The following is a 25717-nucleotide window of genomic DNA, read 5'->3' as shown; positions in this document are numbered from 1 at the left end:
CACTTTTAAGTTCTCACACAGTATCTGACAATAGAAAGATACAATCTCTGATTCAATCACTGACTTCTCTTAAACATTGAAGCAATATATAGCAACAATAATTTAACAAACTTTAAGCACTGACCATTTTAATGGCTGTGCTAACAACTGTCAGAAAGTCTATTAAAAAACACTTAATGTTTCTTCAATAATTTCCCTCTTTGTACAGCCAGAGCCTCTTGCAGTTTCTTATTAATATTGTGGAAGTGTCTTTCTGCTCCTAGAATTCTCTTCGACTCCACCAGAAGAGCAGGTAGGCTGGAAGTTCCATACTGTTGTTAAGAAAATCAAGGCAACATTTTTAACTCTAGGAAAAATCACTTGCATATCTGTATTTATGTTTCTTCTATCTGAAATGGTGCAATGGGATTTTTAAAGAGGATGGAGAAAAACATGAGTGAGTCTTCTGGGATGACAGGATTTCCTTACACATGGCAGGCATGTAGCACTGTCAGCAGAAAACACCCCAGCAGATCATGACCCATGGCAAGAAGAGTTTTGGACTATATGAGAAGTTAATGTGGTGGTGAAATACAAGTGCTGCTCTTGACATTAAATCCCTTACAGAACAGACATGTAAGTACCGGGGTTTTCCCTATCTTTGAACAACAGCAGTAAGAAAAACTGATTACTTGTTTGCCACTGTTAATCTTTCTTCAATTTCTATTAAAAACATTAGATCAGAGAACAACTATTATATTTCTTTGTCCTTCGAATTTCTCAACACTGAAAGCAAAATCATCCCTGAAATACTTTAGTTTCTAACATAAGACCAAAAAAGAGATACTGTAGTACAGCTACAGCAGTTATTCTCAAGTGGCTTTCACAAAGGCAAGTAACAAAATACTGCTATTAAATGTAAGTTAAACATTAACAGAAATGCCCATCTGTCCAGGAAAAAAAATGAAGGGGTTGATCCAGACCAGTTCAGCAACACATGTAAAATATGTACTTACTACCATTTTTTCTTTTGGGTTTTCTTCTTCATAACACAAACAGCCTTCTTGTAGCTCCTTTAAATCAGTAAGTAATTCAGTTGCTTGCCTCAAGGAAGATTTCCTTTCCTGCATCTCAGCATATTCTCTTTTTAGTTTTATCTGTTGTTGTTCAGCTCTGAAAAGATCAAGGCTGTGTTTGATGACTGTATCACATATTTATTTCATGAGTAACCATGAACTTATTTCCTATGAAGAAGCCTTAAGGGATAGGCTTGTCAGATATACAAAGCATATGATAATATAGCATGCTGTTTAATTAGACTAACTAGCATATTATTTAAACAGGTGCACTTGTCCAAATCCACAAAAAACTCCTAAACTCTCACCCACCTCTGACTTTCGAGTCTGACAAAATGACCACCCCGTAAAGGACTGAAGTTTCTCAAGTACCCTGTGTTCTGCTTCTGTACGCAGCTGCTGCAGGCTGAAGCATACTCAGGGTCTGCAAACCAGATGCTCCTCTGCCTAAGAAAACTGGAGGGCTCAATCGGTTAAATTAGCTCCCCAAAAGCTAAACACCAACAGCTATCTTCATTTAACAGTGGGGCAGCAAAAATCTTTCTTTAGATGATTGAAGGATTAAGACACAACAAATAAAAATGCTGAAGACAGCTTTTTGAAGGGGTTCAAACCCATGTTGAGGGATGCCTTTAATTAGTTTGGGTGAAGCTTGTCCATAATTACTGCAAAGAAAACAAGACTCATGGTCATTGAGAAAGGACTTTCAGTCTGCTTCAGTGGATCAAAGCATGTGGTTGCCTAGAGTTAACCTACAACATGTATGTTATATGTAGCTTCAGTATAAGGCTTGTCACTAATAACCAACTGAATTTAGGGAACTCTGATGGTTCTTCCAAATAATGTAATTTCTGTGAGTGTATCTCAAGGATACTAAAGATTAATCCTAAATTGTGTAGCCACATTAGATGGAAACAAACCACATGAGCAGAGGCATCCCCACCACACTGTGGAGGTGATGTACACTCTCCCAGTTCAGAACAAACAAAAAACTCCCTCTGTACTACCTTTTAAATATGATTCATTATCTTTGCAATTCCAATTGCAATGTTAGTGTTTTTCTTATGAACTTATGGTCTCAAATACCATGCCAGTAACTAGTTAGCTAAGTGACCTTGCAAGAATTACTATCTAGGAAACTAAATTATGGATAGCAGAGGTTAATCTGAGCTTCTGTAGAAATAGAAGACAATGCATAACAGAGTTTCATCAAAATAAAATGAAAGAACAAAACCAGTTACTTTCAGAATACCAGACTTCTTAAGTTCTTCAGGCTACTATTGAGCATTATTAGTAACTTACCCAATGAGCTCTTCTCTGACTTGCAACAGTTGCTGCCTTTTCTTTTTGATGTCTGCTCTTATCTGAAAAAAATAGTGAGGAAAGCTTTTGAAACAGTTTCTGTAACTTCAAAGGGACACAATTCAAATTTCATTGGCTTTTTTCCTTTGAGGTTTTGTGCTTTTGATTCTGGGTGTGGAAGTTTCCAAGATAGCAAACCTTACAAACTACCATATTTGACATTTGTATTTCAACACTTTCAGGCTCTTTAGTATGTCAAACTGTCATCTCCATCCAAAATTTCTCCAAAGGAACACCGGATTTATGAGCATATAAAATGAGTTTGTGACATTTCGAACTCAAACACGACCTCTCTAGCAGAATTTTGTTTGTTTTAAAAATGCATATTATTATAAATCTATGTTCAATGTGATTGCTGCAACGAGGGATCTGAGCATAATTAAGCTTTAATGCAACATTCAATATAAAAAAAAACAAAAAAACCCACAACCTAATCATAAGTTTAAATTTAGCAACCACGAATCTGATTTTAAACAAAGAGGCAAAATATGGATAACTCTGAGTGGCTGCAAATTCTAGTTGTGCATTAGAATTACCATTTTACATACAGAATAGCTCATCATGTCACCTCAGATTAACAAAACTTCAGTACATTACTGGTTACCTTCCAGAATAAGCTTTTGGTACTTGTTATATGCTGTCACATCCTAATATACATTCCTGCCTTCGACAGCAGCATAGCAGTATACATATGGAGTATGTGATCTATCATATTCATTTTTTTTTTCAGAAAAAACCTTAGTGGTTCCCTATCCTCTGTTTGTGCAGTTGATTCTGTAATACAGTACAATTTTTGTCAATTTTTCTATCTGTTCTAGTCAACTTCTTAAAATTTCGATGCCCTCCTCTATATGCTGTATAATCTAGTGGTATTTACCTTAGCATTTTTTTTCTTCATATTCTTTAATTCCTGGATTTCCACTATCTGCAGAGGAAAAGAGAATTACAGATTGACTATGGATCTTGATTTCATCTCTCTCCTTCTAAGAACATGGCTGCCAAAAATTACTTTGGAATAACATAAAACACTATTTAAAAACCCCACAACACTGGCTCAAAAGATTGCAAGTGTATCAGTTGGGTATCAGTTCTCTCCTCCTGCCAGAGGAAGTCTGCTGCACATAATAGTATTAAACTACCTAGCTCAATTTTTCTGTAACTTTTATATAATCTTTATATTTTAGTCATTCTAAAACTTGCCCATTCTAATGAATCACTTTGAACTATACACTTTCAGTGTTTAACCATTGTACTTGCCATAACGCTTACAAAGTTCTGAGTCTTACTTGTCATAATTATTGAGAAGAAACCTTAGTCTTCCAAGCCAATAAGCTTTTTCCAGCTAGGTTCAAATTGTTAATTAAAACAGGATGATTTTCCCTGAGCTATATTAGAAGCCTTAGTCACTCCTGTACACAAGAGTGACTTAGACACAGTATAAAGATTAAATCATCAGCCTCGTAAAACTCTATGTCCATGAGCTTTTAGAACAGTGTTGGGCAGGACAGTTTGCTGCTTCAAATTATGCAGCTCTCCACTTTCACTACATAATGCTTTAGATATGAGACAAATAGTAAAGTTTACTTATTCTCAAATGCTGAAAATTTTATAAGGTACTTGCAGGACAGCAGTGTTCTGTCTAAAGACAAGTCTCATGAGAGCCAAGACAGAGGCTGCACACAAACTGCTTTCATACTGTTTATCCTGACAACAGATTAAAAAAAGTAGCATAAAATAGATGTGTAAAGGACAATATAAACCCATAGGCATTCTGGCTACAATGTAACATAAAGCTCTAAATCACTACCACAAAATTTATTTTCTTTATGGTATACTTACAAGATCAGTGATTTGGTCCTTGAAAGCAGAACAGAAGCCACTGACAGCTTGCCTGCTAACTTTTGATTCTGTGCTTTGTCTGGAGAAGTCAGAGGGACAAAACACAACCCATTTAGTTTAGTAAAGGAGAAACATCATCCAAAAGCATTCCTTTAAGTAATTAACATAGCCTGTGTTAAGCAATTAGCAGCACAGGCAACTGTTGACCTTTCACACACTAGCAATAGCTTAATTTCTACATAGAAAATCATCAGCTGTGTTGTTCCTATGTTTGGAAAATTATCAGATTCCTGGAGACCACCACAAGATCATATACCAAAAATATTTGTATCACAGAAACCTAGGAATCATTGAAATAACATCAGAATGTAACCATGCAATACTGTATGCCCTCATTAGCAAAACACAGGTAATTTGGTTTTTAAACTTTGAGTATTCAGCTATAAGAAAGATGAATATTTACATGTAATTTGCTGTGATCTTCTCAAATTCAGCCAGAATAACATCCAGTTCTGTAATATCTTTGGAAGATCTCTTCATTGTTTTAGGACACCAAATTTGTACAGAACAGAGGCTATCCACTGGAACAACAGAATAAATATAAGCATTGTACAATTCCATTATATATTCTAACTAATAGAAGAGTTATTGTGCCTACTACTAAAATAACCACCTAAAAGTTATTAATATTTTAATACGAAACTTGAGGGAAACATGGACTATTTCATCTGTCTTGGGTTGAGCAACTATGATAAGACTTTCTTGGGAACATTTTAGAACTTGGGTGATCAATTATATACAACTTACTTCTTACTCTAACTGGTAAACTATACAGTGTAGCTTAGATACAGCTGCTTGGGCTGTAAAATTGACCAGCCTGAGTTTGGGCAACCTGTGCTACTCAAAGAATACAAGTTGTTTTCTCACATTTGTATATGTTTTGTATAAATAGTGTATAAATATTTCAAAAAAAGCTGCATCCAAATACATTTCTGTAAACTTTTAGTTTATTAGCTAATTCCACAACACTTTAAACCATGTTTCTTCACTCAATCCCAAATGTAATTCTTTCACTTTAATGTGACAGTTCAAAGAAAGCAAGAAACAAGTTTTTCTATACCAAAAAATACCACTGTTTGGAAGCTCCCTACCCTAAAGCTCTGTGTACTGACAGCTGCACCTACACTGGAAGTCAGGAGCACTCCAAGCTCTGTCCCACAGGCTTCCAGAGCAAGAGACCCACCAAAGTGTCCTACTGCTCCACACCCATCAGGCTGCATGCAATGGATCAATGCACAGACCTCTGATTTACCCCTCCAGGGGAGTAACAGAGTAACAGGCAAGTCCGTGGGGATCAGACCCCTGATGCAAGCCATGGGGCTCAGAGCTGTGTGGCACACCAGCTCCTCAATTCAGCCACCATTAATGAATGCCTAGACCAAAACTGAACCCAAAATCTCACATTTCTAGAAGCACCATGCTGCTACATATCAGAAGTGAAAGCCACTGAGTTGTGGAAAAGCCCTCATCTTGAAAGGTGAAAAGCCACACGGGAGATTTGAAAAGTCTACTTTACCAGAAGGATCTGATGTGTCCTCCTCTGAAGGACGCTTCTTTCCTGCCTGGAACCCAGTCTTATTCAGAGCCTTCTATGATATGAAAAGTAGATTAACTTAAAAAAAAAAAACAAACCAACACCCTAGGTTTACTCATTTAAATTTCTGAGAGATGGCAATCAGGCAGAACACAGCTAAGTATTCCAGTTTTTCATGACTGAACCATCAGTAACATGACCTTAGGGCTATTCCAGCAGAATAACAGCAGAGCTGCTCACTCTCAGCCACTGGCTGTGCAGCAGGAGGAACATTTTAAGGAGCACAGGGTCCCCCAGTTCAGCACAGCAATCACCAGCATTCCCAGTTCCCTGATGGGCAGTGCCTCCTAACCTTCCTTTTCATTTACATTCTGTTCCAATTCTTTCTCTACTTAGACTACTTTGTGACACGGACACAGAGCAGTAATTCTACAAGAGTGCTGCAGGTCACTAATGGGGGACTACTGCACTGTACTGAATTTTACAAAAGGATTTTCAACAATTCCAATTAATTTCACAAAGTAAAAAACTCCTATGCAAATTTTGGCATAGCTTCTTCTGTCACAGGCCTACTGTCTCAAATCTGCAGATATTTAACTCTTCCTCTCTACGCCTGGAAGCTAAGTGAGCCAAAACCAATTTAAACTAATGGTAGTCTAAGTGTGATAAAACAGTCAAAACCCAAGTGTTTTTTGTCTAATTCTAATATATATTCAAAATTAATTTTATCAATGAAAAATGCAATTCTCTCAAATACACTTGCTTCAATACTGAACAAGTATGAGGGATTTATTCTCCATTAGTATGCAACTGTTAAAAAATATATAAAGTAAATAAATAAATATAAATATAAGTATTGAAAGAAGAGAAGAATATATTCCCAAATGAGCAAGAGAATGGGCTGTAAGACACAGGAACACTTGACTATTATACTCCCCATTGACATGACTACTGTAGCTTTGTGAGGTGGCCACCTCACAAAAATGATTTGAGGGTTAACTTTTTGGGACACTACTTAGTGCTAAACAAGTACTAAGAAACAAAAGAAAGGTCTTGGTTTCCTGTCCTCTCATGCATTCATGACATGAAATAAGTGAAAGTTAAATTGACTGATATAACTCATCAAACTTTCTCTGTACCCCGTTCTCCTTAAAGGATTCATCTTCAGGATCAGCTGTGCTGGATTTCTGAACATCACCATGAGACGTTTTTGAGAGATGCTTTTTTTTACTAGGAAAAAAAAATTCACATGTAAACACTGAGAAAGAGTGATATTAAACAATATAAATAAAAAACTCTTCGGTTTTGGGGGACATTTTGTATTGCATCACCATTCAGTTTATGTCTCCTACATTAACCAAGTATAATAAACAATGTACTGCTTGCAGAAGTTAAACATTAATTTATTCTCCCATTTCTTTCCTACATTCCCGAATCTTACTCCTTTGGTTTCTCATCTGGGAAATCTTAAGCAAAGTATCTGTTTAAATAAGCAACTACGGAAACCTGACAAATGGAACATTTTTACCATTTAATATAAAATCTGAAGATTAAATTAAACGCTGGCAGTTATTTTTTCACCAGACCTTTTTTCTGTACTTTTCCTTTGTTCCACTGGAGCATGATTAAGTGACTTGTGTGAATGTTCCTCTCCATAAGCATCCACGGCTGTGCTGTGCAAAGGGTGATCTATAAAGGACAGAAAATCAGCCTTATGGAAATGGTTCCCATCTGTGCAGGCAAGGAGCATGGACACACTAGCACTGTCTGCCATTCAGCATCTACTTAAAATTTTTGTACTTTGCTCACTAACACAGAAGAATTCTCATTAAAAGTTGTTATTCGGAAATATACATTCAGTAAAAAGCTGACTAGTTTCTACAGTCATCCATCTGCTACTTCTTTACAAACTGAAATCAAAGGAGCATGAAAAATCAGCATATACATGTGATATATAGCAGGTAAAAGATTTTGTACCACTTACTGGAAGTCTCTTTGCTATGGCATACATCAATCTTCTACACATTTAAACAATGACCTTCTAAATTTAACCAACCAGTATTTTTCAATGAATTTTTACTTGGACATAGTCCAACATTATTCTTGTTACTTCCTAAACAACAGGAAATAACACCACTCTCAAAAAAAACCCCAAACCTGGTCTCTCCTTGCCCCTAATATTCCCTAGCAAGAAACAATACCTTTTCCTAAGAAAGCATTGAAATATTTTGCCCATATACTTTGTTCATGAAAATCATACAATAAATGACATTGAAGTTAATACCAACCAAATGAATCACCAAGCTCTTCAAGTTGATTTGCTCCTGCTACTTTCAATATCCTTGAGACATCTGGTTCCTCAAGTGGAGTTGATTTCCAGCGAGGATGGGAGTTGCCTTTGCGTTCCTGGTTGGATACAAGATCAATAGCCAGATCACCCAGCTTTTTGAGTGCAAACCAGATTAAACATGACAATTAATTTCTTAATGTTTGACTAAAAATACATTTAACCTGGACCATATTAACTACTGAGCTACCATACTACTATAAAGTATTTCAAGAATGTGTTTCCTCAGGCCATGTTTTTCTTTCCCTAAGAGGTAAACATTTTATATATTCTGCTATTTGATATTATACTGTAGCATCAGCTTTATCTTCTTTTATAAAAATAAGTGTATAAGCTCAGAAAACTTATAACAGTCTAATATGTGGTTTCTATGACCCATGGCCCTTTTCTTCTCAGGCATTTAAGTATTTCTACTCTCATCACTGTATTACATCAATGTCCACACTTGTTCAATTTAATAATTCTCACTTTAAAAAAAAAAAAAAAGAAAGCTTTGCATAACTTCTTATAAAAGGTGGTATTTGTAAATCAAGTATTACACAGACACTTCTGTAAAGCAGAAGAGTAGAAGAGCAACAGTTCATGAAATATTTGTACGTGTATCATTCACAGCTTAAGCTTGGGATTAATTTCCTCCTTCCTTCTGTGTACATGGAAAGGGAATTACAAGAGAACACCAGCTGCCTGAGCTTTTAAAACCACTAGCACTTTGCAGCACTTCACAAGTTTTGCTATGGTACCACAGACACATTAACTAAATCCTCTTTAAACTGTACTCTTTAGTTTTACAAGGCTGGTTTCAAACTTTTGCCTGTTTGAAAGCCAAAGGCCCATTTTGCCTGATGATGTGCTACTTCCAAAAGAAAAAAGAAAAATAAGAAACACCCGCCCCCCAAACCTGCCCCAGCACAGCCCCCAGCAAAGCCCCACACGAACACCTGCACATCCACCTCCACAAAACAGCTCAGTAAAACCTCACACTTGCTGGTTTAGTTCTGCTCCATCTAGCCAAACTTACGCTTAATTTATTTCCAAAATTATTTCTCTTCGGTTTCTTCTTTGAGGACATTTTGTTATATACTGAAAATACAGCTGAGGATGAAGCTACTGACAAATCGTCCCTGCTTCAAATCGGTCTCAAAACCTGGGAGAAAATAGGAAATCTGTTAATTCAATGATAATGCATAACTCTCTTTAAAAGTAGTAAAGCCTACTTTATTGTACCAACACAATGACCGCCATAGCCTGTGAAAGTTGGCAACCAAGCGAAAGTATTAAAAAGATAACAAAAAAAGGACAAGGCACAAGGCGACTGACACCTTGACTGTCTCTCCACAGCTGCTGTTTCTCTCCCGCGGGAGACCCCCAAGCCTCCGCCTCCCCAGGCAGGCCCGGGCCCGACCCCGGCAGGTCCCGCCGCTCCGGCAGGAGAACCAGGCGGGCAGTAACCCCAGTGGCCTCCCTGCCCCACCCAACCGGCGCGGCCGAACCCCTCCTCGGTCACCGGCGCCCCTCGGCCCGGCCGCTCAGGGACCCACCCGCTGGCTACGAAACAGCCTTCCCGCCGCGATTCAAGCGGCAACGGCGGCGGGAAGGGGCGGTGCGAGCAGCCGGCTCAGGGCCGGAAGGGGAACACGGGCAGCTCCTCCCGCAGGGCTCGCACAGCGGTGTTGTACACATCCTGCCTGCTGCACACACCCGAGCTGCACACACACACACACCCTGCTGCAGACACCCCCCGTGCTGCACGCACACACACACACGCACACACACGCGCACGCGCACACACACACACACACACACACACACACACACACAGCTCCGCTGCACAGAGCGCTGCGGCAGAGTCCCCCCCACTGCTGCTGCTTCACCCCCTGCTCCTTCACACACCGCAGGCGCGGTAGCGGCCACCGCCCCCAGCGCGGTGGGGAGAAGCGGTAAGTGGGCTGCGCTGAGGCCTGGGTGGTAATGCAGGAGGGAGACGCGTTCTGGACTGCTCCTGACCTTTGCTTTGCTCGCAGTTTTTCACTACACCAAACTCCACCATGGTTTTTTCTCTCTGTCCCCCCGCCCCACACTGAGAACTGATGCTGTGCACGGTGGCACTGCAGACACTGCTTGTCTCGGGCATTGCTAGAGTGGCAACCAGCACCTACTGTCAAAACTTGTAGCAGTTGATATTTGTATGTGTCTTGAATTGTTCCTTGCTTGCTTATTGTAGCATGTCAAAAAAACCAAAGTTGGATTCAAATCGCAATTCCAGCTCTCTGGCCCTTTCATGGCTCAGCAATTACATTTCTAACAGAAGATGTAACAAGGGTCAGAGTCTCAGTAGTTGGAGGGGCCCTCTTCATTCTCAGGTATGGGTGTTCTTCCAAAGATCATCTACTGCTGCCCCCTCCACCACGCTTTTTGCCCATCCAAAAGACCCAAAACCACAGTACCGGGTGCAGTGGTCTCCTTACACTTCTAGTTTGCAGCCAGCCCCATTTAGCAGTCCACGCACCCGAGTATGGACTGCCTTCAGCAGAGCTTTGCTTCTGCGGTGATAAATCATAGAAAAGGTCTTTTCCATCCAAAACCTTTAGATCACCAAATCCAACCATTAACACAGCCCTGCTGAGTCTGCCACTAAAGCATCTCCCTAAGCACCACATCTACGTCTTTTAAATATCTCCAGGGATGGTGACCCCACCACTCCCTTAGGCAGCCTCTTCCAGTGCCTGACAATCCTTTCACAGTAATGTTTCTTCATATCCAATCTAAACCTCTCCTGACACAAGATGAGGCCCTTACATGGGAGAAAACACAACACCCAACTCACCACAACCTCCTTCCAGATAGTTGTAGAGAGCAAGCAGGTCTCCCCTCCTCATACTCCAGACCCAACCACCTCAGCTCCTTCCCATGCTCCTCCTAAGAAGTGCTCTGCACCCCTCACCAGCTTTGTTGCCCTTTTCTGGACATGCTCCAGTCTATCAGTGCCCTTCCTGTACTGACAGTCCCAAAACAGTATTCAAGGTGCAGGCTCACCAGTGCTGAATACTGCTGGGGACAATAATTTCCCCAGTCCTGGTGGCCACACTATTTCTGGTACAGGCCAGGATGCTGTTGGCCTTCTTGGCCCCCTGGGCATGCTGCTGGCTCGTGTTTATCTGGCTATCAACAATGGCCCCAGGTCCCTTTCCACTGGGCAGCTTTCGGGCCCCTCTTCCCCAAACCTGTAGTGTTGTTTGGGTTCTTGTGATCCAAGTCCACTACACAGTACTTGGGCTTGTTGAATCTCATACAGTTGGCCTCAGCCCATCAATCCAGATCCCTCTGTAGAATCTTTCCTCGGGCAGATTAACACTGTCTCCCAGCTCGGTGGTGCACTCAATCCCCTCAGCCAGAAAGCCATCTTCACTGGGATGGTGTTAAGAACTTCAACCTTAGAATCAGTTTTCAATAATCTTCATTAGGAGAGGCGTGGTGACACTTCACTCTCTTTCCATGCAGCATATGCATATTTGAATATAAAATGTACAAGGAACATACAAAATCACTCAAAAGGAGAAAGCGTGCCATGGCTAACCGAAGTGTGCTGCTTATGTCACAGTAACACTGTTAACACTGAGCTCTAACCATGGTCTTGGTGGAGATGCCTTGTCTACTCTGGTTTGATAAATCTGCCCATGAAGTCTTTCACAAAATATCAAAATAAAGCCAGGTGCACAGGAAAACAGGGAGAGGAGTGCATGATGACATAGTAAAGACAACCACTACCACCAAAATGCAGATAAGAGTTCAAGAAAACTCCAGATTTCATTCAGACATCACTTATGACAGAACACCACTAGTCAGAAACCATACTGAAGGCAAAAATTAGGATGCTTTTGTTTAAGAATGCTGATGGAGAAAGTTACATACAATAACATTCCCCTTCTTACAGATGTTGGCCAGAAAAGATTACACAGAAATATCAGATCAAAGCAAAGAAGGGTACCTTCCAAAATTAACATGTCAACAACCAGCACTTACCCTCTATTTAGTGTGTTTGTAGCAGTGGAGGTTTGCAGCTTGTCAGTTACCAAATTACACCTTGGCTTGATAGTCAGCATCTTCCCTTGATAAACACACACTTCACTGAATTGAAATGCAGAAATATTTATTTTGGTTTCCTTCATTGGTTTTGAAAATTGTTTTGGTTTTATAAAACATAGAAATAGCCAACACTAAGCAAACATTTGAATTCCAATGTAACAAACTACTGCTCTAACAGTTGACTTGGATTTGTGTACCTTAATTGCACTCATGTATGAAATTATGCTACAGAGTAGTGCATTACAATCACACACAAATCTTAGTGCAAACCTTGTTGTGCTTGTATTTTACATATATCCATGTTTTCAGAAAACAGCAATGAATGCTAATGCATAACCAACTCTGTTAAGGATAGCAAAAGACTTATGCTGTAATAAGGCTTATTTCTGCCAATTTCTCAGACAAAAAGGTAATTAGTTACTTTGTAATTTATCAGGGAATTAGGTTTTTATCCCTGAATAAATACCTAATCCCACACCAACACACAGTTCTGTTGGCATATTTAAATACTTCCAATTGCTGCAAAGCATCAGGCAAAAACATTCTACCTGAACCTATTTTTGCTATTCAGTGAAGAATACTCAGTGGCTCATACATAAAGCACAGAAAACAGAGGTTATGTCAGAAGCTCTTCTGCATATAGAGGACCTGGCACATTTTAAAAAAATGCATTTTAAATACACGGTCATTACAGGGAAAAAAGTGGCTAGTACAGGTGCAGTGTTTACCTGACTGTTAGCATAGCCTAGCCTCCTCAATGGTTTTGGTTTTAGGTCTCTAGTTTTCTAGCCAGAGTCATGATCTATTCGTTTACAGGGCTGGCACCACTCTGGAATTGTGTTAATGTAGCAAAGACTACACTTGCTGAATCAACTGTATCCACACTTTCAGTGCAGAACCACCATAGGCAGATTTACTCTACGGAACCTGAATTCATTGGGTCTCCTTTGTGTGGAGTACTGACTTCTACCTTATGAAAGTAGATCTCAGGACTGTCTGCAGATATAAAAGGGAGTAAAAGCACTCAGATGCCTTACCTCAGTTAACACTAGGACTAATGTGATACCATGTATACAACTGTAGGAAGTTTATTTGGTGGTTGTGGGTTGTTGGTTTTGTTGTGGTTTTTCAGGGGCTGTTGGTTTGTTTTTAAGCAGATTAAGTAATCTTTCTGAGGACTCAAGATACTTTGAGGCATTTTCAAACCTGCCAAACCCTTTGTGGAACTGACAACTGCAAAATACACTGCAGACAGCAAAACACGCTGGCAATAAGAAAACCTTAGCTCCTTAGTGAAGGAGAGTCCCATTTTTGGCCAAGGAAGTCTTAAATAACTTACATATAGTTACCATTTATAGTTAAGGCTCTTTTGGGAAATCGCAGGTCACCATAAAAACAGTATACAACACAACTTGACAGTAAGGCAGTGTTGCATTTCTTCAGTGTTCCTATGGTAAGTACCCATTTTTTGTACAAGTTAATGATTGCACAGTTTCCTTCCCTATGTTTGCTGTAGTCAAATTACAGATACAAAGGCCAACAGTAGACAGACGTGTGCTGCTTTCCCCGTTCCATTCTCAGTTACATTTTGGCATTAGCATAGAGTTCATCTATCTGGGGCTGGAAATATTTTCGCAGCTCTGGTCTCTTCGCCTTCAGCGTTGGGGTCAGGAGGCCATTTTCAATAGAAAACATTTCGTTGTGCACGAAGATGTCTTTGACCTGGAAAGTAAAGAGTAACTAGCCAAGCTGCACTCCTGGGAATAGACAAGGCTATTAAAAAGGTGTCCCAGACATTATAACAAAGCCCATCACTTCAAACATTTTCCAGATGCAAATTAAAACCAGTCATATTAAATTGGTATTGAGAAGTTAAAAGGATTACGTGTTTATTTCTTATTAGTATATTACCTGTTCAAATGATTTCAAACCAGATTCTTTCCCATTTCTCACCATGTCTTCCAGAATGTGTTTTTTGACATCCTGTGGATAAAGGAATACATTTTAGAACTTGAAAATGCTGATGAAAAACAGCTGTTAGTCTGATAAGACTCACCTTGTTTTTGCATAGCTCTTCATATGAGCCCTCAAATCCACTTTTCTTGGCCCATTTGCACAAGGTCTCAGGATCAGGTACCACAACAGCAACTAAGAAGGCCTAAAAGGAGATTTTTATCAAGTTTTTTTTGTTTGTTTGTTGGTTTGGGGTTTTTTTTTTGGTTGGTTGGTTTCCCCCTCCCCCTTTTTCTTTTAAAATAAACACTACTTCCTAGACATTTCTTACTATTCAGTGTTAGGTTGTAGACAGAATTTTGATCCTGATCAGCAGCTTTCTGCTACTTGAACACAGAAGTGCAGTTTGGAAGCTTGCACTTTAAACAATTACTCTTGTTAAGATCTACATTTCAATTTCCACTTGCAAAAAAATGGATATCTTGTTTTGGGTTTATTTTCCCTGCATGCTATTAGGACTGTATGTACAGTCATTAATACTCAATAAGATTAATCCAGTTCTACTACCCAGCCTATAACTAGTTATGTAGCTGCTGGAGTTGAAAGTGCATTCAGAATGAAAATGTGCAATTCAAATTTTTTTTTTCCCAAGATTTCAGTCCAAAAGTTTGGAGTGAGAGAGTGAGGAAAGAAAGTCTGCAGTCTCCTCTTGCATTATTTTTTAAAATTATCTGAAAAATGCTTACCTGCAAGCTCTCTCCATAGACAAACACTTGAGCAAGTGCTTCACACCTCAGATATACATTTTCTATTTTCTCTGGTGCTATGTACTCTCCCTGGGCTAGTTTAAATATGTGTTTTTTCCGGTCAATGATCTTCAATGTACCATTCTGTTGACAGAAATATCTTCCACTCAGAAGAGGCACTTCAAGTGAAAAAACAGTCTACACACTTTAAGCATTCCACACTAGTACAGTAAAACAGTGCTAGAGCCCAAGTACTATGAAAATAACATTATGAGAAAACAGGCACTGCACCCATCTGAACCAGGGAAATCCTCAGGACTGGCACTGCTGGTACTCTCATGGCCCTAGGCATACAGATTTACTTACAACAGTTGTTATTCTCTGCCTAAAATTACTTGTCTTTCACCTAATTCATTGTGTTCAATACCAAACATGTTCTACTTTGTTCTCCCAGTGCTAATAGGTACAGAAGTACATTTCAGCTATATAAGTTAACTTACTGGTAGCCATTTCCCAATGTCTCCTGTATGAAGCCAGCCATCTTTGTCCAGAGCTTCTGCTGTTTTTTCTGCATCTTTCAAATAGCCACAAAATACATTTGGCCCTTTCACACATACCTGAAAACAGTCATTTATTAATGTACACTATTAAGGAAAGTTAAACACTATTTGCAATTAAAAAAAAATACCTCCTTAGAAATGAGGACACAGAGTTTGGCAAGATAGACAAGACTGAAGCAATTGCACACAACTGCTGGGGAATCAGGAGACCAAAAATCCTGAAAGCTCTACACAAGAGCCCTCAGAAGCAACAAAGGATTCATCATCTTGGGAGTGGCTTGGCATGCAAGGATGACAGGAGACAAGAATACCAATCTGGGTAATTGTACCAGGACTCTAGAACAAATCTGGAATAATGGGCTAGAAGATCCAGTTTGAAGTGAAGGTCAAATAGGTAATAAATCTCAATAGGGGCTTATAAAATATTAGGCCAACTATCAGCCTAGGGGAGTACAAAATGGGCAAGGAACCGGCTAGAGAATCTTCAAGCAGTAATGCCAGTTCTTAGACTACAGGAAATTACTAATGTAGTTCAAAGACCCACTGCTGAAAGACTCACCCCAACTATTTTCAGTGCTTACCTCATCATAAAATATAGGCATGCTGGAAAACTACAATACAGTGAACAGAGGTTGTCAATATCAGGGAGGTTATAGTAGTAGTGGTGGTTCTGATGACCTTGTAGAGCTGGTACTAAACTTGTGACCAAACCAAGGTCACAAGAACCCATTAATTTCTGGTATAAAACAGCTTATCTGGAAGGACACGATTAGAGGAGCACTCTGTTTGTCCAAGTCAAACCAAAGGCTGACTGATCAAAGATTTCATTGGTCATGGTTCCTACAGTCACAGGATGGCAGCAGGAGGCAGCTTTTCCCAGTTGAGACAGCAAACCATTTATCTGTATCCTGCTGTCACCAAGATCTCATCTACATATGAGCATATATAATTCTGGTCACAAATTTATTTTTCTTGAACATGAGTAACTGGCAAAAGTGAAAAGCAAGGCTGGCAGAACAAAGAATATTCAAAGTGTGCTCTCAGGAAGAAAAGTGTTTAATCCACCTGAAGAGCAGAAAGGGAATGAGGAGGAATATCTAATTTAGGCAAAGGATTACAAGAGCCAATTCTAGGTCTAGGGGCTTCAGTTCTGTGAAACAAGTCACAACACTTATTTGATAGATTTCTAACAGTTTACACTGAGGAACTTAGGACTGAAAGATTAAGGTGGTTCCTACTATATTAAGGGCCTGCCATATTTATCCAAGTTCAAAATAACTCCTAATGCAGCAAATTTTCACTGTAAGTGGAAGCAAAATATTTTTACAAGTTTCTTTAAAAGCTACTTAGCTGTTTCTCAAAATGACAACTGGTCTGCCTCTAATAGACAAACTGTAAAAGTATATTTAAAGTGAAGCAAGATGAAGATTAAACATAGGGTGATATGCAAGGCAAAAGAACTTTGACATTGCTTTTCACTTGCAAACAATTTCCCACCACCACTTTTACTAGACAACTACTTATTATTTCAGGGACAGAAAACATACCAACTTTTCCTAAAAGGCTCATTTCAGCCTTCTGAAATTACTCACCTCACCCTCTCCTCTGGCAGCCAAGTAGTTCATTTCTTGTACATCAACAAGCTTGATGAGACTGCATGGCATGGGTGCTCCAACATGACCTTTAAACACAGTTACACTTCAATTGCCTGAGCTGCTTTTTAGACAGGTTCTTAAAGAAATAAGCTGGTTACATGCTAAAGTAAAATGATGGAAAATTGATTTCTGGTAATGTACTACCAGTACAGTACCAATACCATTATACTAATAGCTTAAATTTACATTAAATTCTCAGGTATCTCTGAAATGTTACAAATGGAACCACTCATGTCCTCAGGCTTGCTTTTTCTAATAACCAGAATCCTCATTCTGTGGACATACTGAAGTAGCATAAGTCCCACTATAGCTTCAATTATCAGTAATATTTCAGTTAGGGAGCTAGAGATGTAACAACTGACAGAACTGTAGACTGTTTGCTCCAACACAGAAAATGACATTTAAGTTTTCAGTGCTGTTTACACACAGCAAATTCCTGTAAAAATAACATAGTTGGTACTATGACCTCCCCTCTCCTAAATCTACTTCCACTTACAAAGCCTAGTAAAAGTTTGGTTTACTGAACACTTCTACTTATTCAGAAACTTCAAAAAACTTTTTTACTTCACTTTTAGAAAAACAGAATCTTATACTTCCTGAGGTGACTAAAGACCAAATAATGTAATCAGAAACCTCTACAGAATCCAGAAATTTAAGAGAGGCAGACATACCTGCTGTCCAATCTCCAGGAAGTGACAGTGAGCACCCAGCTGTACATTCAGTCTGTCCATAACCTTCATAGAACTAGAAGATAAAATCAAACATAATTTTAAATTTTTACTTTTCAACATACAGTTTCTGCATTAAAATTAATATTTTGCTTCTTTTTCTAGTTTCTTAAATTTGAATTTGGAAAAATCCCCAGTATCTTCTACAAAGAATATTGCTATATTCAAGTTTTATCACAATACACAATTTTAAGTGCTGATATTCCACCTTCATTTCCAATATTTATTTAAGGTTTCACTCAATTTCACATGCTATACAGGTGTCATATAGACCAAAACTGAAAGCAAATGAGTGACCAAGAAGAAGAAATTAAGAACAGTGGCACTAGCAATGACATTGTTCATATCATTTAAGGACAGAGGTTTGTCCAAAACCAAGACTCTGTCCCAAGCTAGGAGCAGTCCTTATACCTCATCACAGTGCTGTGGTTATTACATACAGGACAGACAATGCATTGCTACACCAGCACACTAATGAAGAACTTACAAGGTCACAGAGGTCTCACATGTTAGTATTTTATAGCCTTGCAATTTATCTCACCACAATTGTTACATCCTGTGCCATTGCTACTCAGATTTTACCTCAAAAAGCATATAGTTTGAAGAGGCTCTGAAGACAAACACAATGTGTGAAGTCAGATTTTCCCCAGTCTCATCTTCAAAGCATCATTACAATATCCTGTTGATTAGATTCTCTACAGTGGTTATGAATACTTCTGTAACCATAACCAGAAACTTAATCCAAGAATATTAATAATTGCTTACAGCAGCCCCTAATAATATTTTCCATAAGACAATTCAGCTGGTTAATCCAGTTATAATACTTTGGGATGAATACAGAAACCTCAATGGGACAGAGGAACTCTGGAAAGGAATACACACTTGTGTAGTCTTCAAGAAAAATGCCAGAAAGAGTTTACCATATAAAAAGACTGTTAGAAATGCTCCAACATCAAAGCTGGAATAATGTAGTAAAATCTTCATGTTTTAGGATTAAGGCCAGGAAACTCACCTGACAGCCAAGAGCTGCTCTCAGGAAGGTCAGTACACTTGCAGATACAGGTGCTGCTCCTGTGACCATCAGCCTTACTTTTCCTCCCAAACTAGCCTACAACAGAGACAAGATACTATGGACACCAAAAGCATTTTAGAGAGAATTCCAGAGTCTTTCTGTCCCACCCTCAGCCATTATTCACCTACAGTGCCACCCACAAACGTTAAAAGTTTAGTCTCCTTTTTCAAGCTGTCTTTTTGCAGTGTTTTTAGAAGTGGTATCTCAACCATACAGTAACTATAAAGACTATGCTGTAGGTCACTGCACTTTAGACTCTGCCAAAAGCCTGAAGAGCTTAAGTCGTGGCCTTTCACCAATGGTTTTATTTTTAACTGCCTTCTATCAGCTTCTCATACATCCTGAATGCTATAAAAAAGTCACAGAGGCATGTTGTACAACCAAGGTTAGAGTCATACAATTGAGTGCCAGATAGAATAGCAGGCATAACTTACAAGTAGCCAACAGTAAGAAGACATCAGGGGCTACAGCTGGCACTAAGTCACATACAGCTTTCCTCCTTCATAAGGAAAATGTTTGCTTTCAAAGGGGTAAAAGAGAGAAGCACCAGACTGTTTTAGAGAAACCTCCCTAACACAGCTGATATTATTACAAAGAAAAATGAAGTTTGGAAATATTACAGTTCTGATTTTTATTCTGAGTAGCCACGTAGTCTTTAATCAGTGATGAAACCATACCAGATTATAACAATCATGAAATAACATGAAATTCATTAATTGCAAACTGATACTGATAAACTACTGAGTAGATAGGATATATAGTGATATTTCTCACTTCCAGGACTGAAAGCATGTCAAACTATTGTTCTGTAATACAGTAGGCACCTTTGGAAGTCTGCTCCCAAAATAATTATGAGCAAATAATATAATAGGAAGTTCCAATATCCACCACAGAAAGACCTATGACTCAGAGGCTTTCAAGCATACCTGTATTTTGCTGAAGATTACTTTATCCCAGAAACTGTTATTTCTAACTATACCACTTCTGAGTTCTGCTTCTTTCCTCTTGGAAGCAAAATCCAGCATCCACCTTTTTATTGTAGTATCTGCCTGTCCAAAAATCTATTAAGAAAAATGATCTGTGGTTAGAAGCCTCGCAGACTACCAGTCCTTTTCTTATAGAAGCATGCATACAGATTCCTAACAGTGAAAACAAAACAAAACAACCTTTACTGATAAGAATCTTAATGCTATTAAGAAACACTTGTGGATTTTAAGTTCGGCCTCCCTACCTCATTTCAAGAGATACCCACCAAAATTAGCACTTAACTAATTCTTGCTTCCCATCCAGTTGTGCAATGCTTTTTTAATGCATGGTTTCTTCATTAAAGTGTATGAATGAAAGTGGATGGTTTACTTTTCTATTACAGTTTAATCCAAAACCAAACCCAGTAATAACCCTCATCTTATTCTAGAGAGCCCACCATTGTAACACATTGTAAAGTAACACAGGGTTTTCTGAGGAGGTGCAGGTCACTTCAGGATGACCAGAGAGATATATCTTGCATATATAAACTTTCTTTTTAGATAAGTTTTCAAAGGCTCCTTCTGGTTCTTCTCAAAGTCAGAGCAGGCTCAATAGCAGACCACAGATGAGTCCATTTATTCAGAAAGAGACAGACCCAGCAGCTCTTCAGCACTAGCTGAAGCCAAACACAGCCTTGCATTACTTGCTGTTCCTCTAACCTCATAATTAAAGCAATGCCCTAGCTAAGCCAATTTAGACAGGGCTGTCATTCCTTTAGCAGTCACAGGATTACTTGTTTCATCCTTCCAAATCCTTTGACTGTATCTTAAGAATCAGTCATCCACATGCAAAATGATGTTATAAAATCTTAAGTTCAAGAAAGAATCTATGGCTGATTTCCCATCTCAGATGACCCTTGGCAGGCAAGCAGCAAGTGCAGGAGAGACTGGGGCTGCTGACATGCTCTGTCCCCAGCATTCTCAGCTAGCTGGTGTATACTTCACCCTGCTGGAACATGCTGTCTACTGCATAGGAAACGTGTATGCATCCATGCAAACACAGGCAAACACCTGACCTTGGTTTGCAAATTCCACTTCATGAGTCAGATGCTAAAAGTGCAGCATGCAGACACTAAGCCTCAAGTCCACACTGTAGACTGAACATAAATAACTTGGTCAGAGCAAACCAGTAAGTCATTAGTCCTATAGTCAGCCTTGTCAAGACTACTATTTGCTACCTTAAAGTGTTTTAATACAGCAAATACTACTTGTACTTTCAGATCTATTTTAGAAAGTGATACACCAATTAGTTAGTGTGCCCATGCCATCTCAAAGCACAACAGTTTCTCCTACCAGGCCAACACAGACTTCATGCAGTCCTTTAAAATCTTGCAAAGGCCTAGACTCATGCCTGTGAACTTACCTTGTCAAACATTCTGTTCAACAATCTTGGTACTACAGGAAATACAGTTGGCTGAAGTGCTTTTAGGTCATCCATAAGTAGTCTGATATCCCCTTGAAAGAATCCTATCCGACCTCCATGGCACAGAACCACACACTGTAAGAAGAAAATTAAAAGGTCTGAAAACACAGCGTATATAATATGTTCTGGCTCAATGTGTATGACAATGCTATGCAGATTAGACAGTGTAGTATCCACCTTAAATCCTCTCAGCTTCTGGACAAGTTCTGCAGTCTACAGAGCTGTTCTCAGATTTATTTTTTTTCTTTTAAATAAGCCTGATAAAATACTTGAACTTTTTTCCTTTATCTGCTATAAAAGCCAGCTCAGGCTATATGCTGGTCCTGCAGGGAATTTTGCCTTGTGCTACTTGATTTTATTCTCTTGTACTCTGATTTACCTTCTTATTTCACAGGAACGATGCAAGCAGATTTAAGTGATCAAGATGCTTGCTGGAAGATTCTAGCATACCCACTGATTATTTTTGCATCACTGCAGACCTACACCAAGAAAGGTAGACTTAGTTCTGTCATGTTCCATCGTCTCTATGTTAGAGTCTAGAAGCTCCATCTCCCACACCTATATACCCCTTTTCTTCCTATTTTTAAAGTTATTTTTTTCACTAACATCTCTACTCTTCCTGTCTTTCTCTACACCTTGTTGTTTTATACTTCTGCTTCTTCCATAACACCTCTTCCTTCTTTACTCTCTGCCATCCATTTTAATATTTTTTGCACACAAGATGTGCTAAAATGTCACTTTTCCCCTTTATCTGAGCTTTGCCACTGTATGCTGAAAAGCTGCAAAAGCATCACTGCCTTGGCTAGGTGGGGACATGTTTGTCCTGTCAAGTCAGCAAACATGGACTTTACAACAGGGGCAGATTCTAAAGACAGCTTCTCACAGAGCCTCTGTTCATACCTACCCCAAGCTCCTTTCTACCAAGGGTATCCTTTCCTAATCTCCTTACATATATTGGTAGAGATCTACTTTGTAAAGACCTGAAACAGCAGAGGAATACTGAGATCCTAACACTGTCTTCTCATTTCGTCCTCTGGAATACAAGTTTCTACTGCATGAACAACAGCAGACCTGTTACCTACAAAATTTTTACCTTCTGGTGCAAGCAGGCATCAGTAAAACAGACACTTAAGTACAGCTGGAATCCAGGTTACCAGGAGGAAAACAGTGCTGAAAGCCTAAGGGCACCTATAAACCTCAGTGAAGCTCTATTCCCAGTCTTCATAACATGCATCTATATGCACATAGATAAAAATGTATAATACTCCTATGTGTCTGTATATATGAGGTTTTTTTGACAAAAAGCTCAGGATTCCTAACTGAAATCACAGAACAGTTTCTGGCCCCATGTGCCTTTTCACACTTGCACAAAGGCTGTTTACTTCCTCGCATAAACTGGGACGTGATTATCTTCAACACAAATATTTTCAAGCTCACCTAAGGGAGAGATGTTAATTCAACTTTAATAAGTATGGTAATTAAATACCTGTGCCTCTGAAGGATATAAGAAGTTTGAAGAAATTGCAACCTTTCAAATATACATCCCATTTAATTAAGGGCTCAGAGGTCCAATGCCTGCCAGTATTCCAACAACCTGAGACCCCTCATCCTGAAAAACGAAGCCCCAGGTCTTATTGTATGGTAAAACAGGCATTCCAAGAAAATGTCAAAGTTCATCATTAAATAGCATTAAGAACCATTTTCATTTCCTGGAAGAGAATTCCACTGAAATAAAATCCTTTTCTTTTTTATTGAAGTTTCTTGAAGCAATGGTAAGTTTAGCCAATTTAAAATTAGTTTTGTGTAAGCAAGCAGAATGCCACATTATAAAGTACATTTCTAAAGTTTGCAGATTGCGTGGATTTTTTAATAGTGCACTGTTTACATTAAAGGGAATTTCTAGGCAGTGTACATGTGGTAAGGGCTTGTCTCATGTTCTAGTAAACCAATTTCTTATTAACCCTAGCTCTAAGGTTAATGTTCATATTTTGGCGTGAAAACAAATAGTACTCTTAAGGTACTGTTTTCCTGAACCTTACCCTCAAGCTTCTATACACATGTGCAAGAGTCAGAAAGGAATAGCATGTATCACTGGGGTTCAAGAGACATGCATGCTGTAAGAAAAACAAGCTTCTCAACAGTTCAGTTCAACAAACAAATACTTACCTCAACAATTCTCTCAAACATATGAGCCAAGGGCAGGAATGATATCAAAATGTCATCACAGGAAGGCATAAATGTTTTCTGAAAGTGTTAGTAAAATCAAATTTAATTTTCTAATTTAATGCTCAATTTTGCCTAAGTTAAACACAACAATGAAATCTAGCCTCTAAACTTTAGGGCACAGCCCTCATTTCAGTTTTGTTTGTAATGAAGCTGCACTGTCCTTCTTCTATTAAATAGATTACAGTAATGACTTCTAGCATGACTAAACATACACTGCAGAAGTGGTTATCTTTTAGAGTTGCTACAGTGACCATATTATTGCAGCTATGGAACCGAAACAAATTCTGAGAGGAACCACAGCAAGTTCTATTACATGCATTAAGAAGGAGAGGGGACAAAAAGGTAAAAGTAGTATGCTTTGGGGGCTTAAAAAATTACATGCTTTCATCTTAGATCAGAAAGTGTCCTTACCTAATTAAGTATAATGTTGATATCAAAAGTACCTTACATAATCTAATTGAGAAACCAGTTGATAAATTAAGAACAAGTCTATATGCAGAATATTTTGCCAAGTAAGTACAATTGTGTTTTTTATTAAATCTGCATGTGTTAGAAAATAGAACCACCTTCTTAGCTAGCTGGCAGATGAACTTTAGTAGTCTACTATAAACTAAAAGCTAACACCACAGCAAGTAAAAATCAAGTTATGCTTCTTGCTCATTTATGCAAGGGCTTCAATTACTTTTGGGGTTAAAATACTTTATATCCCATCCTCAGTGGAAAAGGTTAGGCTCTACACAAACCCTCTGATGAAAAGCTTGCACTAATGACAAAAACTGTAACCCTGTGGCAGAATGTAATGTAGATCCACATCAGGATCTTTATAACATTGTGCTTGAATCAGACCAAAATACATCTGAGAGGTTCTTGACCCTGAAAGAAGAAGCTGGTAAACATTGACTGACCTAGAAAGGGCAGAGTGCTGTTAAGTTAACTTTTAATAAGACCCAGGTGAAAATGTAAGACCAAAGCTAATGAGATTTTAATGTTGGTTTTGGCCCAAGATTCTTCCCTTCATGCAAATCCACAATGTTAACATTCATGGTTTACCTCTGTAGTTTTCACAAAAGCTGAAGCATTGCTGACTATGTTTTGATGAGTGATCATAGCTCCTTTGGGGTTTCCTAAGGAAGAAGCACATCAGGAGGCAACAGTGAAATTTTTAGATCAAATTACCAAGCAGTGGTAAAACTGATCTAACAGCATTTCAGTCCCTTCTTTGATACTAATTGCTTCGTATATCAATTGAACTAAGGCAGAGAATTTGCTAGCACACTTTCAAAAATAGCTTGCAACAGTTTAGTACGTGTGTGGTGAAGTCCTCAAATTTTATGAGAGCAAATCCTTAAGAAAGTGGTGTGTTTCTTGCATAAGCTTGTTCAAAATTCAGCACTTCTGTGAAGATGCAGCTGTCAAATCCAGAAGAATTTCTGTACTCACATGTGCCTTCAAAGTGTAGCTTGTTGTTGTACTCTCCCCTTTTGCTCCCTGACAGTGCTGGACATTAACTCACAAGTGTCAAGCATGTGATACCTAGAAATTACTGTCTGGTTTGGTCTTATAGTGAGGTTCCACAGCAGGAAGGAAAAAGTTTTGCTTATGCAGTACAAAAAAAGGCCACAGAAGAATTTAAAGTCTGAAGTCTGAAGCAGAGTCCTTATTATAATGGAAACTGAGATTCAGTATTTATTGTCAAGCCAAAAAATATAACACCTCCATCCCCAATACTATAACTCTGTATCCACCAATGGGAAAAAAAAATACCAAAGGGAGCCTTACCATAAAATTTCCCCAGCTACTACAGGGGTGAGTCTTGAAAAACAAGGAGGGCTTCTGAATTAATTTTGCACATTCAGCATAATAAATTCTGCATAATGTAATGAGGTGTACCTGTCGTTCCACTGGTGAAACAGATGACTGCTAGATCTTCTGGCTTTGGAGGCTGTGAGAGAGAGAAGAAAGCATTGGCATGGTTAAGATACCATGGAAAAATATTTTCTTGGACAAAACATTGAAATACTAGTGTTACTTTTTAACTACAAGAGATAA

The 25717-nt window shown here is 38.8% G+C and overlaps 2 protein-coding genes across 4 annotated transcripts in view; both read right to left on the bottom strand.

Annotated features, from left to right (window-relative positions):
* Positions 1 to 50: 50 nt before the first annotated feature.
* On the bottom strand, positions 51 to 9820 carry CENPU (centromere protein U). The gene is made up of 12 exons (XM_030449976.1): positions 9736 to 9820; positions 9216 to 9341; positions 8139 to 8256; positions 7437 to 7539; positions 6990 to 7080; positions 5833 to 5905; positions 4720 to 4837; positions 4257 to 4335; positions 3295 to 3342; positions 2358 to 2419; positions 996 to 1152; positions 51 to 311 (listed from the first exon to the last, which is right to left on the bottom strand). Exons 2-12 carry the CDS (start codon positions 9264 to 9266, stop codon positions 174 to 176), a joined length of 1038 nt encoding a protein of 345 aa, XP_030305836.1. The 5' UTR covers positions 9267 to 9341; positions 9736 to 9820; the 3' UTR covers positions 51 to 173.
* Positions 9821 to 12049: 2229 nt separating this feature from the next.
* The window catches only part of ACSL1 (acyl-CoA synthetase long chain family member 1), a 38519-nt gene continuing 24851 nt past the window's right edge, over positions 12050 to 25717 (bottom strand). For all 3 annotated transcript variants that reach the window (XM_030450234.1, XM_030450235.1, XM_030450232.1), the window contains exons 9-21: positions 25559 to 25610; positions 24719 to 24792; positions 23609 to 23686; positions 21383 to 21517; positions 19921 to 20055; positions 18935 to 19030; positions 17866 to 17938; positions 17132 to 17220; positions 15480 to 15596; positions 14980 to 15123; positions 14337 to 14438; positions 14192 to 14263; positions 12050 to 14002 (exon numbers count right to left, since the gene is read on the bottom strand). In XM_030450234.1, the coding sequence (XP_030306094.1) occupies positions 13862 to 14002; positions 14192 to 14263; positions 14337 to 14438; positions 14980 to 15123; positions 15480 to 15596; positions 17132 to 17220; positions 17866 to 17938; positions 18935 to 19030; positions 19921 to 20055; positions 21383 to 21517; positions 23609 to 23686; positions 24719 to 24792; positions 25559 to 25610 (1308 nt within the window). In that variant the 3' untranslated portion in view covers positions 12050 to 13861. The remainder of the gene's footprint in view (positions 14003 to 14191; positions 14264 to 14336; positions 14439 to 14979; positions 15124 to 15479; positions 15597 to 17131; positions 17221 to 17865; positions 17939 to 18934; positions 19031 to 19920; positions 20056 to 21382; positions 21518 to 23608; positions 23687 to 24718; positions 24793 to 25558; positions 25611 to 25717) is intronic.

The sequence above is a fragment of the Calypte anna genome, chromosome 4A (assembly GCF_003957555.1).
Source record: "Calypte anna isolate BGI_N300 chromosome 4A, bCalAnn1_v1.p, whole genome shotgun sequence".
Taxonomy (NCBI): domain Eukaryota; kingdom Metazoa; phylum Chordata; class Aves; order Apodiformes; family Trochilidae; genus Calypte; species Calypte anna.
This window is presented reverse-complemented; position numbering and strand designations above follow the sequence as displayed.